This window comes from Pollicipes pollicipes, unplaced genomic scaffold (genome assembly GCF_011947565.3).
Source record: "Pollicipes pollicipes isolate AB1234 unplaced genomic scaffold, Ppol_2.1 Scaffold_3447;HRSCAF=4054_pilon_pilon_pilon, whole genome shotgun sequence".
Taxonomy (NCBI): domain Eukaryota; kingdom Metazoa; phylum Arthropoda; class Thecostraca; order Pollicipedomorpha; family Pollicipedidae; genus Pollicipes; species Pollicipes pollicipes.
This window is the reverse complement of record NW_023596297.1, coordinates 15,366,667-15,383,932: the sequence shown is the minus strand read 5'-3', so window position 1 is coordinate 15,383,932 and position 17,266 is coordinate 15,366,667. Positions and strand designations below refer to the sequence as shown.

The window sequence follows — 17,266 nt, the reverse complement described above, 5'->3', positions numbered from 1 at the left end:
CTGCTGGCGCGCGGCGGCGGCGGCGGCGGCCGGCCCGAGACGGCAGGCACCTGTGGCCTGCGACCGCCGCCAGCTGGGCCGGACCGGGATGAATGGCCGACTAGCGCGGCAGAGCGCCGCCGCGTGGAGATGGTGACGGATAGCTGGCCCGCTGGAGAGCCGCCGCGCTCACCTGGCTGAGAGCCGGCCGTGCCGCCCTGGCTGGGAGCCGGCCATACTGCCCCGGCTGAGAGCAGGCCGTGCTGCCCTGCTGACACGTGGTGTCTGCGTTAGGCAGCAGAGGTGACTTGTGGGACAGGAGTCGAAAGAGAACCAGATCGAATCGGAGAGAATGCCATTGTTTTTGTTTGTTTATTTGTTTTTCGCGTAGATGCGTGGAGCACGCTGGGCAAGTACGCATTATCATTATTTTTGCGTTCCCTGTTATTGCTGGCTATGAGCTTGCAAAGTTGCATCGACGTATGCGAATTCAGAAGGAACGGTGGCTCGCTTCGGCGGCTCACTTCGGCGGCAAGTTGAGGGAGGGGTGCCTCTCTCAGCCGCCGCCAGCTATCCGAAATAAACCTGGACTGCCATCAGCTTGGCACAGCATGTGGCGCCGGCGCCGGAGCTGTGGAGGTGATCTGGTTATCATGATGTCTGGGTGAGGTCACATTAGTGGCCATGTCGGTATCTCCGTCTAATATGCGTAAAATCCAGGCCCCCGGCGCCGACAAACACCGTCATTATTCATTCGAAGGGACCATTATTATGCCCGGCCGAGGTACGAGCAGGCTCGTTGGAAACAGTCAGCCGCGGCTCTCCGCGCGGACCGACATAGTAGTTTCTAATTGAATAGCAAGTGATAGATTCGCGGCCCACCCGGACCCCATGACCGACATTAACATGCCATCGTCCCTGGGGGCCACCGTTAAACCCCTCCTCCCTCCCCTCCCCCGCCACCATGGGGCTGGTACGTCAACAACGCACCCTCGACCCATGGATCCCGGCTTTCGGTGTTGTTGCTGCGGTCTGACGCCAGGCGGGAGCGTCTCGGTAGCCAGGGGTCCCGTCGGCATGACTTCGCCTGTCGAAATAAACTTGGGCAGGATATACAGAGAAATAAACACGGCGAGAACGAGAAACGCTGTAGGAAGAATGACGGGGCTGATATCGGTGTCTGTTGAAAAAGGGAGCAATGTATACCGCGAGGGCCGTTTTTGTTTGAAATATTCATCGTCGTAGCTGCCCAGGTTTACGCCGTCTACACCTTTTGCCATTATCCTGCCCCAAGCGCTCCGCTGCAGGTCAACGAAAGAAGATCTCGGCTGTCTGTTAATAGGGGCTCAACCTACCCCGCAGTGCGTCAGGTGTCGTCGGCGAAGACGTCTGGTCGGTGGGAGCACTCGCCGGCTCAGCGTCGCCGTGTGCGTCTCAGATCTCACCGGCGTCTCCGTGTACGTCTCATATCCCACCAGCGTCTCTGTGCGCGTCTCAGATCCCGCCAGCGTCTCCGTGCGTCTCAGATCGCTCCAGCGTCTCTGTGCGTCTCAGATCCGACCAGCGTCTCTATGTGTCTCATCTTCCGCCAGCGTCTCCGTGCTCGTCCCAGATGTGAACAGCGCCCACGTCCGGTTCTTAGATTCCACTACCGTACCCCTACGGACCACTGCCACGATTCTGCGGCAACCTCGACATGGACGTGTCGCCGGACTGCTTCCCGTGATGCTCAGCTTTAATATGCGCTCTGTTAGCCAGCTTCCGGGCGGAGACTCTCCAGACCTCGGGTCGGTGGGGTCATCGGTGTGCTCGCTCCTTTCAGCCCGTGATTACCCGATAGCACCCGGTGGGGATATGTGCTGGCGTGGCGGACCGGTGTGCTCCGCAGGCGATGATGCGTTGCGCCCCTGCACATCGGAGGGAGACGCCATCACTTACCACTAGCATGTCTGACGCCCATATCATAAACATTCCAGATTCAATTCCGGTATAGTGGTTGGCTGGCGGCTGCTGGTCAGCAGGGCAGCACCGCGGCGCATTGGGTGGGCTGGCATTTCTCAGGAATGAGATACAGCCCTTATCTTCTGCGGACCGGCCCAAATCAAAATTCTGATCCGGAGATAAGTCAAATTATTCATGGAAATCGTTGATTTGTGGCGAGGCCTATAGTGTCCGTTATGGAGCGCACTTTCAGGGGCCCGCTGACTCTTGAGCTCAAGTCCTTCCATACGACTTACATACAGAATGGGTTGCCGAATCACGCTTCAGCCCACCTTCTGTTTGATAAGCTTTCCACGGAAAGGACTCAAAGTTCGATGAACTGGCGAATTACCTAATATAATAATAATAATAAAAACATCACGCCAGGTGAATTCATGACGTACATTGAAATTATTTGTAATCTTGAGGATATTAGATGCCTTTCTCGTGAGAAATTTCAATATTTGAGCAGGCACACATATGCTGGATTACTGGTTTCCAACGGAACTAAACGTTGTTGATAGATTTGGTGAGGATCTGTTGGCAAAGGCAGATCACGGGAGTGTTTCTCTTGGGTCGTGAGGTCGAAATGGTGAACGAGGCATTATTCCTGTTCTGTTTTCGTGAATTTGCGCACCTTTCATGTGGTAAACCTAATTGTTTTGTAAATTCATGCTTTTGCGGCCACATTGCAATTAAAAAAGAAGATGCATAAAGACATTCCTGTTCTAGCTCATTAATGCCTACCAACGTGCAGTATCGGATGTGAGGCAGATTGTGTGAGACAGGCAGATTTCGTAGGCCTGCTGTGAGATGGCAAGCTCCCACATGACCTGGAATCCCTCCGAGGGGAAAGGGTTGAAACTAAGTTCGTGCTCAGACTGTTGGTTAGAAGAGCAACCAGGGAACAGTCGCTAACACGGATTTTCATTGCACTGGAAGCGAGTGGAGTTGTTGTTATTTTCAGGCCGACTTTGCCGAGGGCTTTTGTACAAATTGGACGCCTCTCGAAAGCCCATTCCCGAAAATAGCCACAGCACAGAGCGATAACTTCGGAAGTTACCCGAGAAAAACGAGGGTGCTGATCGGTTTGGCGCTGGAGATAGGCGAATCGAAGCGGTGCAGTAGCTCGTTGAGCGCCGACCAGTGGACCCCACGCTCGGCGACGCTGAACGGAGTGTCGCTTTCTCGGCAACAGGCAGCCATCTACAGCAGGTATGAAGGCACTGTGTTGATCAGCTGCAAAATTTACCGGCAGCATGGGCGTGTTGCGCAATCGGGAAAGGTGTGGGACGGATTCGGTTTCGAATATGGCCGCTCCATGTTTGAAAAAGGCGCACATATAGGCGGATGTGATCACCGTGATCTGGTGATGAGGTGCTCTTATGCAGTTCCTCTCATTACTGGCCGGCTCCAGTAGGCCAACGACTGAAGCTAGTCAGCCAGGGGCCTTCCTGTAATCCTTTTCGGATGGGGGTCAGGTTTCCAATCAGAATACTATGTCTTGTTATACTTGTCTTCGTTGCTATGTTATATATATATATATATATATATATATATATATATATATATATATATATATATATAACAAAAATGCATGTGTATCTAATTACATGCTTAATACCTATAATGATAAACAATCAACGAACGTCCAGAGGGAAAATGCAACAGCTATGGAGCAAAGATCCTCCCAAAGAGGGACAAAGCCTCGCCCACTCGGTCAGCAATGCGTGACACTGATTTGGTGCAAGATGCGCGCGCTCACGTGAAAATACGCCTTACCCGCATTTCTACGTTAAGACCGCGGTGGCTGCGTAGCCGTCGCGCAGGCCCACACGGCCTGGCGCATGACGCAATGGCGCATGCTGACTGTCCGCCCGCTGCGCAGCGAGTTCGGGGCGGCCATCAGCGATTGACGCGACTCATGCTGACACGTGACACGCGTCTGTCAACCTTTCCCCGCAGGGAACGCTGACACACGGCGCTTGTCAGTCGGCCGTCTCAGCGTGAGGGGCATTAGAACATGACACATGCCAGTCGGTCGTGATTAACTGCATGTGGTGTCTGGTAACCAGTGGTTCCCGCGAGAATGATGTGAGCATGCCGGGAGGGTGACACACGACACCTGTTAGCATTTAACCCCGCGTGAGCGACAGTGGCAGATAGCCGCGCGTCAGTTGAATGCGCCTCTCTCTCTCTCCTCTCTCTCTCTCTCTCTCTTCTCTCTCTCTCTCTCTCTCTCTCTCTCTCTCTCTCTCCTCTCTCTCTCTCTCTCTCTCTCTCTCTCTCTCTCTCTCTTCTCTCTCCATATATTCTGCCGTGGATCCATGCACAGGTTTGATAGGACCGAGTGAAAAATTTCCACCAAAACGTAGTAGGACTGGACAGCATTTTCAAATATGACAGGTCACGCGGATTAACCGGATTGCGGGACAATGAAATGGAAATTATAACTAGGTAGTCCCTGAAGTGCTTAGTAAAGACATCAACTCAGAAAAGAAACTTTTAATCAGTACAATGCAGCACTTTCAGTTTCAAGCAATGCATAAGCAGGCTAAATAGCACATAACGCAGCCATATTTTCCACAAACAGATTTTCTGATCATCAAGTAACATTTTCAAGTTGCAATCAATGAGTGACACTCAGAAAGGTTGTTATTGCAGACTCAAGCTCTCATTCTTTCAAGGCAACTAAAAAGGTCTCTTGACCTTATAGCATATCTTATTACAGAGCTGCCTTAAACAATCCCATGATCCCAAAAAAACAATCTTTAACTTCAGTAGGTAACATTACATGTCAGAGTAAAAATACGGAGTGACCATGCTACCTAAAATTGACCACTCATGCCTGGAATGAATATTTGCTACAATTTGCAGTACCCTGCGCGATCACCAGAGCCCTTGGAGAGTGGCTAATTTATAGAAGAGATGTCAAAGCGCCAGCGGTCATGGGAGATATCGGATGACGGACGACATGTACCGAACTCTCGCATCACGTTTTGTGAACATGCGATAATTTTCTTTATTTATCTGGTTCAGAAGCACTCGCGGCGCCCGTGAGACGTTCCAAACCCTGACTTAAACGCTGCGTCATCTATTAAATTATTTATGCTACCCCCCTTAGCGTGCTGAAAACAAAAAAAAAGATGCAAAGTGACGTATCATTGTCAGTATACATGACAAAGTTGGTTTTTGACTGCTCAACCGAGGCCTGATGCCACTTTGCGATGCACGATTACAAATAAAGCAGTTATCGCACCCTTTCGAGTATGAGGAACAAAGAGAGATTTTGTAGCATCTGACATTTCAGGAATGAGGTTCAAAAACGACGCGACTGTCCCATTCTCCTGGATGAAAGCTCCGCAGGCACCTACTTACCAGCGACCAGTCGCGCGCGTGGATTGCAACTTTGACGCAGCCGGTAATCTAGCAGGAAATCACGACCGCAGTTTAGGTTGTTTCATCAATTGGGGTGTCCGGGAACGGATATACACCTGAACTTTCAGGTATGAGGTGAAATGGTCGTGTAAGTTTTTCAGAAGTCGTGCTCAATGGGAGTCGTCGTATACTTGTGAACTGGATGCCGCTGAAACTGTCTGGCGGCGAGTGTAGGTGTGTTGCACCTAAGCTGGAGTCTGGAAATGATCGATAATGTGATCATGCCTTTGGTTGTTGAATCCGGATGCGACTTTGCCCCTGCGATGAGGTGGTGCTTGTGAACTGGTGGTTAATTATTGCGATATGGTTAGTAATATGACAAGCCTTGTTTTTTTCTGATCTTCGTGCAAAATTGCATTGCAGCTGCGTTAAGTACCTTAGCACCCACCGTTTTATGACAACTTATCACACATTTTTCCAATCGAAATTAGCAATCGACATAAAGGTTAGATACCCAGACGAACAACATTTGCTGTTAATATCATAAAAAGGCATTAAATGTGGAGCGAATTGGCACGGATTCGTTTGCCAAATTTAAGCGCGGATCGGCCGGCGGATTGGATCTAGACTAGCCGAGCTGGACTCGACTGGATCCTGAAAATTTAATCCGTTAAGTGCTCTGATGCTGGCTCGTCACAGCGTAACGTGGCCGGCCAGGAGCCCGGCCCCGTAACTGGACACCAGGGTCTGAGGACACCAGGGAGCTCCAGAGGACACCAGGGAGCTCCAGGGAGCTCCTGGTATAAACGTCCACCATTCGTCCCAGCGTAGCTCTTGGGAATTACCATTCGCCCTCCGCTCATAGCCACACGTCCGCGTTAAAAATTCACCGCTGGTCCGTGCGCTGACAACTGACCCGTCCTCCGAATGCTCCAACGCTGCGCTGTGAGGCGATCGCGTCCGTCCGCGCTGAGGCGCGCCACACTGGCGCTCCGGCCGTCCGCCGCCGGCAGACCCGAAGGCGCCGCGCCGGTCCGGCGCCGCTCCATTTGAGCGGAGCCGGCCAGCCGGTGACCGGACACCGGCCGTCCAGCGGGCCGAGACAGCCGGAGCGCGCGTCTGTCAGCGGCGGTCCGGTCGGCGCGACGCGGCCGTTCCCAGGCCGTGAAGGTCAGGGGCGCGCCGCGCCTCCGGCCGCCGCCCATCCCGTCCATTTGTTAGCGCCGGAGTGGGCCGCGGCCGCCGGGCCGCCCGCCGACGCCGATACCTTCCCATTAGCGCGATCGGGTGAGAGGTCAGGGGTGCTCGACCGCCGTCGAGGCTTTATGCGCGGCTGGTGTGATTCGCTCCTGCCAATTCACATTTGATGAGGGGGTGGAAAGAAGCAGTAGTGAGTTCACTGAAATCCCCACGCACGCTCTTAGCTCTTCGACAAGAACTCACTACGATCGGCATTACTGTTCGGCACGAGGGGTGTCACCTTATATTCTCTCGGGGTGCCCGAGACATCCTCTCCTTAAAATGTTCATGCACTAGGCGCCTTTATGCAGACGCCACTATTAGTGTTATGTTAATGTTATACCACACAGTAGCCTGTAAGTATCCTGTGTTCATAATGTACCACCCTACAGGTTTTTCATTCCAACTCGTATACATATTAGGTTAACGTGCAACAGCTGCCAGGTTTTTTCACGCAACAGCACCTGGATTGTGCCAAAAAATGCACTGCAATATGCAATGCGTAGCTCTTAAGTAAAAGGTAGTTGGTCGCAATCACCTGTTTGCATAGCTTGCATCTATGAACGGTAGTTTCACCCACAGAAAATTGGTTTGTATCTCCTATCAACTACTTCGTACCTAACCCGATGTACGTATTGCTAAGCAAAGGCGCACGCAGGATTTTACAATGAGGGAATGGGTGGGATGGGCACAAGTTTCAAATGAAAACCGAGTTAAGCGTGCGCTGGCTAATCTTGGGAATTCACCCTTGACATTTGAGCGCAATTCAGCGGCCGAAAAGCAGGAAATAATGAGCTTTTGTGGGAAGTTAAGTTAACCTTACCGTCTGAGGCCCCATCCAGTCAAAAAACTAACACCCCTCATCGGCAGCAAAAGCAGTGTCCATGTCCGGCGAAAATAAACACGCCAGCAACACGTTCGAAGAGTACTAGATCCGTCTCATGACCACCACCACGCCGCTTGACTCTGTGGAAAGAGGCGCCATGCTGTTTCCGCTCGCAAGCCAGCTGTCAGCCGTGTGAGCTGGGCGGCCGGGCCGGCCCGGTGGCCTGGCCGGTGGCCGCTGAGTCCCGGCGGGAGTCCGCGCCGCCTGCCTCGAGCGGCGGCGGACGAGCTCGGCCGTGTCGACAGTGGCGCCGCGGGGGCGGCAGCGGCGCGGAGGTGAACCACGGGAGGTTTCCTCTGTTCTGTAGGCGCTGGGGTCTTCCCTATCACCAAGCGGAAAGCTAAGGGGGTCATGACAAACTGTCTTGTTACAGCTTACGCAAAAGAATTGGGGCCGAGAGACCATTGCCTTTTATTATTTTTCTCACAAAAGCTTGATATCAACTCTGCAGTGAAACGTAGCAACACACCACCGCTGAAAGGAATAATTGGTGTAGTTACGACTCGCAGTTTTCAAAGTGCAACAGTACATTTGAATCTTAGTAGATCTGTTCCCAACAGTCATAAAGGCCGCACGAAAGTTCCAAAATGCCACGAAGATTCGAGTCTCCAATCCAGTATCCTCCCAATGCACCCGATGCTTCACCCTTGGGTGCTGCGGCGGCTGTCCGGCGTAGAGTGGTCTGGTGGATGCCTAAAATATACTTTTTTCTCATTTAGTTGATCCAAGAATGATATGTTACAGCACTCAACGCCTCAGAGTCTTATACTACATCTATTGTCTTTATCGGAGACCTGACATTCCGTCGACCCGTCTCAGAGGCGTCCAATTTTCCATTTCCTTCATTTGATCTGAATCGACTCCAATCCAATCGCGGCGGCGCCGTTCGGTCCCGACGGACCGGTCGTCGGCGCTGTCGTCGTCAGGGCCGGCCTGGCCTCCTCGTGCTCGCCGTCGCCAATGGCTTCCCTTCGCGCGCCGCGACCCGCCGTAATCGGTCGGCGGTCCCGCACAGTCCGCCGGCCCGATAACAGGCGCCTCTGCCCCGCTCTTCCCAGCGCCGGGCAGCGCCTACAATAACAAACAGGGCACCCGAGCCGGGATTATGCCCGACACACGGCGGATAAACAGAGCCGGCCCGGATAAGATCGGGGCGGCCGATCCGTCGGCCGTTTAAACACGGCCCGAGATGGTGCTGACATGGCCGCCGGCCGGTCCTGCCCCTTGGCACCAGCCGCCTTCTGAGCGACGTCCCGCCACCGGGCGGCAAGCGAGCCCGGAACCGAGGGAGGTCGACCACGAACACGCGCTTGCTGTAGGACTGACGTCATGCTGCGCGGCTGTTACAGCCGCGCCTACATGTAGCGGAGGATCTTGCTTATGCTTGCGTTACCACGTACTTCTGTTATCCGCCTACGCACTTCTGTTAGCGCGACAGTGTAACCGCGTCATGCAGATCATCTATCGTTTCGATAAATCGTCGCCCTTTGTTCCATGCTGCACGTACTGATAGCAAATGACGCGTGCTGTTTGACCGGGAAACGGGTTTCAGCCCCAACCCCGTCCCAGAGGCCTCCGTACCGTCCAGCACTCTTGGACCCCATTCCTCCGACCGTGAGAAAAACACAAAATATGCGCGTCACAGTACGTGACTGGCCTGCCAGGCCTCGCGCCGTGCCGTCCCGCTTCACCATTGTCGGACGCCGTGGAGCTTTTTTCCGTGGGGACCGATGTCCCGGATAGCTGGCGGCACGCGTCAATCGGTCGCCGCGCCGCAGTCGTCGCGTGCCTCCTCTCCAGCGGCGTCACGGCGCCTGCGGACATTTTGAGCGGCGACTGAACGGCTATGGCTTCACGCCTATCCCGGCTAGCACCGCTAAAAATCGGGCGTTTCCCATGGGCGAGGGCGGGCTCGTGAGAGGCGTGAAGCGTTCAACGTCGCCGTGGCTTTGTCATGGCGCCGGTTGACGCACGTTATTGGTGATTGCGCCGGCGCGGTGCGACATATGGTGCCTCGTCGCGGTGACCTGAGAGCGCTGATTCAAGGTCAGACCTTGGCCGCGCAGAGGTGATAACAGACCGCCTACCCACGTGGCTTGTGACGAAACGTGGTCAGTTTATTTACTGTATTTCATGTTGTGTAAATAACTTTTTGTTAAGTGACTCCAGCTTTGATCGACCACACTATCTGGCCGCTTTGCAGGTCGGCGGTATTGTTTGCCAGATAGCGCGGAAAAGTTGGGTCCACTCGTCGTACCTTGGGTTATATTGATAAAAAACTAGCTAGAAAAGCCTCTTAACGTCTTCCATGTTCCCTTGAAGTTCGTAGCACATCCTGTCGGTTATTGGTGATGGCTGGCAAACCGCGTTTCGCATGTCTCTTCTTGCGGCGGCAACGCGCCGCAAGGCTGACATTTTGGACCGCCTCATTGTCAGCCCTGTCTTGTCTGGCTCGTACCCGCAGTTTTCGTTCGCGCTGAGGTTTTTCGGCATCAGATAACTCCGGACTGTCGGTGGTTTTATGCATAAAACATCACGGCAAGGGCTCTTCTGCCGGTTTCAAGTGGCCGGATAATTAGAGCTGTTGGACCAGACTGCGCTAAAGCGGACCATCTTCTATCCAACGTATGGAGCCTCCTTCAACGGACATGATCAATGTACCACCCCGCCCTCCAATTACACTGGTATCTAATTATCATCCAAGGGGCCTGGGCGGCTCGAGGTCGAATCAGTCCGGGAGATCAGGACGCATCCTAATGTATTCGTGCGCTCTTCATGCTTGTCTAGTGAGAATCAGAAATAGCTCGCCAGGGCAAAGCTGTTCAGTGGGATTTACTTAATTGAAAACCGTTGCAGCTGTGCGCTGTTCAGTGTTCGTTGACCAAGTGCGTGCCTTTGTTGAGATGGGATGCAACAGCTCACCATTTGCTGGTAGGAGAAAGGGGAGTCGGTTGGCTTCGTGGGGGTGGGGGCGTTTGTGCCCCTTTGATTTTGTTTTATAAACACCTAAACGGCTGGCGCTTGGAATCACAAGCTTTCAATGCACGCCAACAAATGTTGAAGACACCTTGTGTCAAAGAAACGGAGACCGAGTCAGTGTCGGTCGGGTAGAGATGCCATCCTGAATGGCTGGTATTTATAAGTTTTGATTTTCGAACTTGTGTCATGTTCTCTCATGTTTTCGGGGCTGCACTTAGCTTATGGCTTCTGGTTATTTTATGGAGTCGTGGCACATCAACAAGATTGGCTCAATCTATTCTGCATTACAATGACCTCACAGACTGGCACATAGACGCATGTGCGATATGCTGCCGTTCCTCGTGTACAAATGTGCCATTCGGCAGCTACATAGTCTTTTGACTACCGGGAACATCGCGAAGCAAAATATCCGAGACTGTAAATGTCTACGCAATGTGGATGTTCCGACCAAATCGAAACAATTGCTTTGTTTTCGCGCTGTTTTTCATAGCCCTTATAGCAATCGGCGCGAGCCGCGAAATGCCGTCTCACACGTATTTTCCGTGCTGACCAACACCTGAGCGTCCAGAGAGCTCTTGATGACTTCAGGGCCTGAGACAGACATCCCCACAGAACATTCAACACCCGAGCATCAAGAGTGCTCTTGATGACTTCAGGGCCTGAGACAGACATGCTCACAGAACATTCCACACGCCAGTGGCCGGCAGACCGACTGTCGAAACGCTCCCATTGGCAGGTATTGGCAGGTTCTGTCGTAGAAGGTGAGGTAGACCTACAGCATCAAAACATCGGTTTAATCTGACTGGACAACACATGAACGTTGCACCAGCGGTCGGTTATGGACAAGACACTATAAATGATGAACGCCAACGCCATCGATGGTTGGTGGTGAGTGGTAGAAGCCACACCACCGACAGTTGGTCATGGGCGGTAGTGACCACACCAGCGACAGTTGGTGATGAGCGGTAGTGGCCACACCAGCGACAGTTGATGGTGAGCGGTAGTGGCCACACCAGCGACAGTTGGTGGTGAGGGCTAGTTGCTGGTAAACAGTTTTCGGCGACCGCATCTGGCTCCTTCGTTTCGCTGCTGGGGTTTGACGCCATGCCTGAAAGGGACACACGAACTTCCCGAAGAAGCCAGGCGTAATTGTGTGACCGCGCGGACGGCGTGGGAGTGTCTTTGTTCGTCTGATTCGTAAACAAGCGACAGCCACTAACCAGCAGTGGCCGATGTCTGTGCGTCATGTTTGTGACAGCTAGCCTGCGAAGCCTGTCATTTGAGGAGACCACCACCCCAGGGCAAATTGGTGCGCCTTATCGGCGGATCTCTATGGCCGTCTAGACATGGGATAATAAGCACTTTACGGCCGTAGAAAACACCGGCTGCCGTTGGCGGTAATCAAAGGCGTGTAAGATGGCAAATGATTGGCTGGTGCGTGAAATGACATCGGACAGCAGCGCGAATTTGCATTTCTCTGCTAAATGGTGACTGATGTGCACTTCTGTTTGGTTTCAGACTATGGTGCGGCTGGCACCTAACTACTGGCGGCCTCCGCTTCCCTGGCGATGAATTTCCACCTCCGTCCGCTGGTGGCGCTCCTGGCGCTGTCGGTCGCCTCAGGCGATGACCCCGTGGTGACCCAGGTGGACCTGAGCGGGGAGGTCAGCCGACTGACCCACCTGCGGGTCAGTCCGGGCTCGGGACAGGTCTATGTGGCCGGGGTCAACCGGATCTACCAGCTGTCGCCAGCGCTGGCCCGACTACAGGAGGTGGCCACCGGACCCCAGCAGGACAGTCCGCAGTGTCCCGCCTCCGGGTGCGCTGAAGGTGTCGAGACGGCGCCCACAGACAACGTGAACAAAGTGCTGGTGGTGGACCAGGAGACAAGGACGTTGCTGGCCTGCGGATCCGTGCGGCAGGGAGCGTGCGTCAAGTACGAACTGGCGAACATAACGCGGCCCAGTCAACAGCTGCCGCATGCCATAGCTGCCAACGACGCCAACTCGTCGACGGTAGCCTTCATCGGACCGGAACACTACAACCCGTGGGGTAACACAAACGTGTTGTATGTTGCCACTACCTTTACACTGGTGGGCAACTACCGCAACAACGTGCCGGCCATCTCCACGCGTAACCTCCATGATCTGGATTTTGCTGAGCGCTCCTTCAACAAACACTCCATGATGACCATCGATGTCAAGTACCGGGACCACTTTCTGGTGGAGTACGTGTACGGCTTCCACGAGGGCGACTACGCCTACTTCCTGACGGTACAGAGACGCTCCCACCTGCCCGGCCAGCAGGAGCAGGGCTACGTGTCCAGGATCGTGCGCACCTGCGTCACGGACGCCAACTACGACAGCTACGTGGAGATGACGCTGACCTGTGGTGGTGACAACCTGCTTCAGGCGGCGCGTGTGGCCGAGGCCGGCCAGGACCTGACCTGGGACGCCGGCGTTCTGGACCGTGACCGAGTGCTGGTGGTGGCCTTCTCGCCTAGTCAAGGCTTCACTAACGAGCCCCAGGAGCGGTCCAGCGTGTGCGTGTTCTCCATGAAGGAGGTCGAGCAAAAGTTCAACGAAAACATCCACATGTGCTTCAACGGATCGATGCAGTACCGAAACATGGAGTACATCTCCGGTCCCGTTCTCAACGGACAATGCCCGAAAGCCGGGGTAAGTCGTCGCTGAAATCATGGTGACTGTTGGTCTTATTGTTGACATGATACGCAAACACGCGCTTGACAAGAAATCTTTGCCGTTCTGTGGAAGGTCCGAGTCTCTCTTAAACTAAGACGAATTTATCCTGAAAAGGATCCTTGCTCGTAGTACCTGCTCGTGCTCCTATGTACGATGGTTCCAACTTGTACCCGCACGGGAGCAACGGGGTGTTCCGGCGGCCCATCGCCACCGCCAATACTCGCTGCCTCCACCTGTAGCTTGTGCCGATGGTCGTCTGCCAGACTTGCGGACCATGAGTGACGGGTCGTTCTCGTCTCACGTGCCGTCTGCCGGCGCGGACGTGGCCGCCGGCGTCAGACACGCCAGTGCCACCGACGCCTGGCAGCTGCCGACTGCAAACTGGCATAATCAGAGGGCCGCGCGGCACTTCGCATGCATGACCCGCATCAGTGGACGGCGGCGCCGCGCTGCGGCAGCGGCTGCGCCGCTCGTCCGTGATATCGCAGGTGGACGTGCTCTGACATTATACACGGCGTTACCGCTGACTGACTTGGGCGAGCGCCGACTGCGCCTCACGTCCGTGATATCGCAGGTGGACGTGCTCTAACGTTATGCACGTTGTTACCGCTGACGGCGAGATGCGGCGGCGCCTTACGCCCGGGATATCGCAGGTGGACGTGCTCTAACGTTATACACGGCGTTACCGATGACTGGCGAGCTGCGGCGGCGCACCACGTCCGTGATATCGCAGGTGGACGTGCTCTAATATTGTACACGGCGTTACCGCGACTGGCGAGCTGCGGCGGCGCCTCACGTCCGTGATATCGCAGGTGGACGTGCTCTAACGTTACACACGGCGTTACCGCTGACTGGCGAGCTGCGGCGGCGCACCACGTCCGTGATATCGCAGGTGGACGTGCTCTAAGTTATACACGGCGTTATCGCTAACTGGCGAGCTGCGGCGGCGCACCACGTCCGTGATATCGCAGGTGGACGTGCTCCAACGTTATACACGGCGGCACTGCTGACTGACGTGGGCGAACGCCGGCTGCGGTTGGACGGCGCCGAATGGTGGCCCAGATTCATTCGGTTGTTGCTTTTCGGTTTGCGAGCAGGTCATGTCTGGACATTAACTTGTGTGTTAATTTTCACTTGTTCTGACAATACGATTTGTTTTAGAGGTAGCACGCGTGGCTACAGGCGAGCACCATTCGCGACCAAAATTTATTGTGGGGCGCCTAATGTGGTTAGTAACTTGTCTAGGCACTATGGAATAAATTGCGCCTCAGATACATGCTTGGACTAATGTCTGAAGAACATGGGCGCATTTATGCGATTTGGACAAGGGCATTCATCCCAGTATTTATAGCTTGGATTCCGTTTCAATCGGCAGACATGAACGGAAACGGTCGGAATAAGACTCCCTCCCAGCACCGGTCTGGAGCAGGGCCTGCATCAGCCGCCGCTTAGTGTCCCTCAGCCGGGAGGCGGGTGTGGCGTCCGTCTGGCGCACCCGCCCCTCGTGCTGTCCGGTCGTCATCTGACGGGCCGCTGCCTGCGTGACATCAGCAGCAACGAGCGACAACATTCTCCCGTGCCCTCAGCAGTTGGCCGGAAATGCCCGGCCCCTCCCATACCTCATGACGTAACCCGTGAGAACCAAAAGACGGCGTTTTGAGTGACGGCGGTGGCGTCGGCGATACATGAGTCGGTCGCGGTTTTTATGGCCGGGTGGCGGCACGCAGTATTGCGGGACCACTTAGTGGTCGCGGCGGTAGCCGGGCCCTGCCGTGCGAGCCAAAACCACGTTTGCCACGTTCCGGTCGAAACGTTTGCCTGTGCACCACAGAATGTATGGAGGTAACTTCCGACTGAAAAACGCGTGCTGCATTCGTTTGAAGTGCATGTGAGACATACGATGCTAGTTTTTGGATTCAGTGGAGAAGTGGCTCCCTCCGTCTTTCTATTGAAAGCGATGAAATCGGCGGTCGATATCCACAGATGTGGGTTTGCCTTTGCACGGCATGTCCGGATCGAGCTGGAAATACTCTGACGGGGCAGTGGCAGGCGGATATGGCGCGGTCAAGATCGACTACCCTTCGGATGCTTTGGCCCGACAGCGCTTGGGGTATTCGTCTTTCACCCGCCATGGCCTGGGGTGCAAGTAGCCTCCCATTGATGCCTCATAATCGAATCGTCATATGCAGAAAAATAGGCATCCATGGCCCTGCTTAATTTCACTCCAGGAACTACTGATTTCACATTCTTCACGGAAATGGTGACGTCACAGATAAACAATATCTTAAAAATTACGCAAGCCTTCAAACGTCTTCAGGGCCCTTTAGCATCTAAAGGCAACTCTAAGCTCATTCACAGTGTAAATTTCGGTTTGTGTTTGCATGCCAAATGGTATGCCGATGGCTTTGAGATGGTATCTCTGGTATTTGAGTATACAGGACACCGCCAAATCACGTGTCCGATTCGGATTCAGGTGAAGCGTATGCCAGACAGATTTGGACGAGGGCCGGGATCCTGGACCTGAGGATCGCTATTCCAGGAGGGTCGATCCTGCGCAGCTATTCGGAATGATGGACCTGAACCGCGACACAGAGGTGTAGCCGTTGTAGGTGCTGGGGGACATGCCCCCCCCCCCCAGTATTCTTAAACTTGGATTTTGTCCCCTCCAGTTTTGCCTGGGTAGTGAACGTTTTTCGCGTTCTCCCATTCAAAATACCATCATTAGGGAAGACTGTTGCCCCAGATGTCAGCTTGAAGATCTAAGCTCAGAGACGTGGTTACACCATGTCCCGCACCAAACTTTGGTTCTTCATCCCAGAAACGGCGCCGAATTGGTGTTTTGCCTACGCTGCGTCATATAATTGGTTGACAAAATATGTGTCAACTTGAGCTGACAGAAATGGGAGAAAAAGTTGTGCTCGGACGCATAAGTCTGCCCAAGGAAGTGCTATCCACAGTTACGTTTGTTTGGGAAGTAGGTAAAGGTAGGCGCAACCATTCTTTGTACCTGCCGTTATTTTTTTCTCGCTCTCCTTCCAAATATTGACTTTCCGGGCATGTTCCGTGTAGGCTGCGAAAAGTCGTGGCAGAGTCCTCTTCTTCTTTTTTTGTCGGTCTGTGACCGTACATTGTTTGATTTGCTTTCCTGTTCTTCTATTTGTTCTTTCTTTTTAAAATCCATTGCTAAAACCGCATCTGGCTGTGGGTACGTTCAGTCGCTGGTTATTTCAAAGCGTTTCGTAGACGCAAGGATGCCAGCATATCTGCTTTTAAGTGCCTTGGAAACACATATTTACCGTTATAGGTGTTATATACATATATAACACTTATAACGCCATATGTGCTTTTAAGTGTCTTGTATCATAGCATCAGTAAATGCCAACAACCGCATTTAAATCGATGTTAAATTTCCATTAAAAATGCGCCTAATTCGGGATACAATCAGCGTAATGTGCATCGTAAAATAGCGCGCACTAATTTCATACCCGTTTGATTCCCACGTTCCTCCAATATTCCCATGCTTATTGTGGTGGGTGCCCTGCCACTGGTACTTAGGAGCCATCAGGCCGCCACAGAACTGGAGACGCGGGAAATCGCGTGAAAAGGTCGTGAGAATACCGCAATCACATCATAAGCTGGAGAGAAATGGATCACGATCAGAGCCATGGAATTTGACCTCCGTATTACGCGGTCGAAAATGAGAGCGTCACCCAGTACGAAATGAGAGAGAATATGACGTCAGTCCAGCCGACGTGGCTTGCGGATTGGTCCGGACATGCAGCCAATGGTCCGACGAGGCTTGTTGTTGTTGGATGAGGCTGTTCGTTGATTATGTTTACGGCTCCCGTACAGTGTACACAAGGGTGCCTGGGTATGTCATTTGTCATAGTTTGGCAATACCCCCGAGTGCTCTACCGGTGCCGCGCCTGGCTGTTGCACTTTCAAGGTAGATCGATCACCAACAGGAATTCTACGTCGAGTCACAAGCTCCTGTGGAGGGTGCACTATAAATTATGCAAATGGAAAGCATTATCGATCATTAATGGTACTGAACAAAAATTGTGTGCGAGTATCATCACCGCATCAGTTTTATTCGCGTTTCTGTGCGGGTATTTTGCAAGAG

The 17,266-nt window shown here is 53.5% G+C and overlaps 2 protein-coding genes across 3 annotated transcripts in view; both read left to right on the top strand.

Annotated features, from left to right (window-relative positions):
• The window catches only part of LOC119091788 (plexin-B-like), a 42,716-nt gene extending 29,566 nt beyond the window's left edge, over nucleotides 1-13,150 (top strand). For both annotated transcript variants that reach the window (XM_037214660.1, XM_037214659.1), the window contains exon 2: nucleotides 11,960-13,150. In XM_037214660.1, the coding sequence (XP_037070555.1) occupies nucleotides 12,010-13,134 (1,125 nt within the window). In that variant the 5' untranslated portion in view covers nucleotides 11,960-12,009 and the 3' untranslated portion in view covers nucleotides 13,135-13,150. The remainder of the gene's footprint in view (nucleotides 1-11,959) is intronic.
• Nucleotides 13,151-15,273: 2,123 nt separating this feature from the next.
• Nucleotides 15,274-17,266, top strand: part of LOC119092190 (uncharacterized) — a 4,532-nt gene continuing 2,539 nt past the window's right edge. The window contains exon 1 of the mRNA XM_037215166.1: nucleotides 15,274-15,289. Coding sequence (XP_037071061.1) covers nucleotides 15,274-15,289 — 16 coding nt within the window. The remainder of the gene's footprint in view (nucleotides 15,290-17,266) is intronic.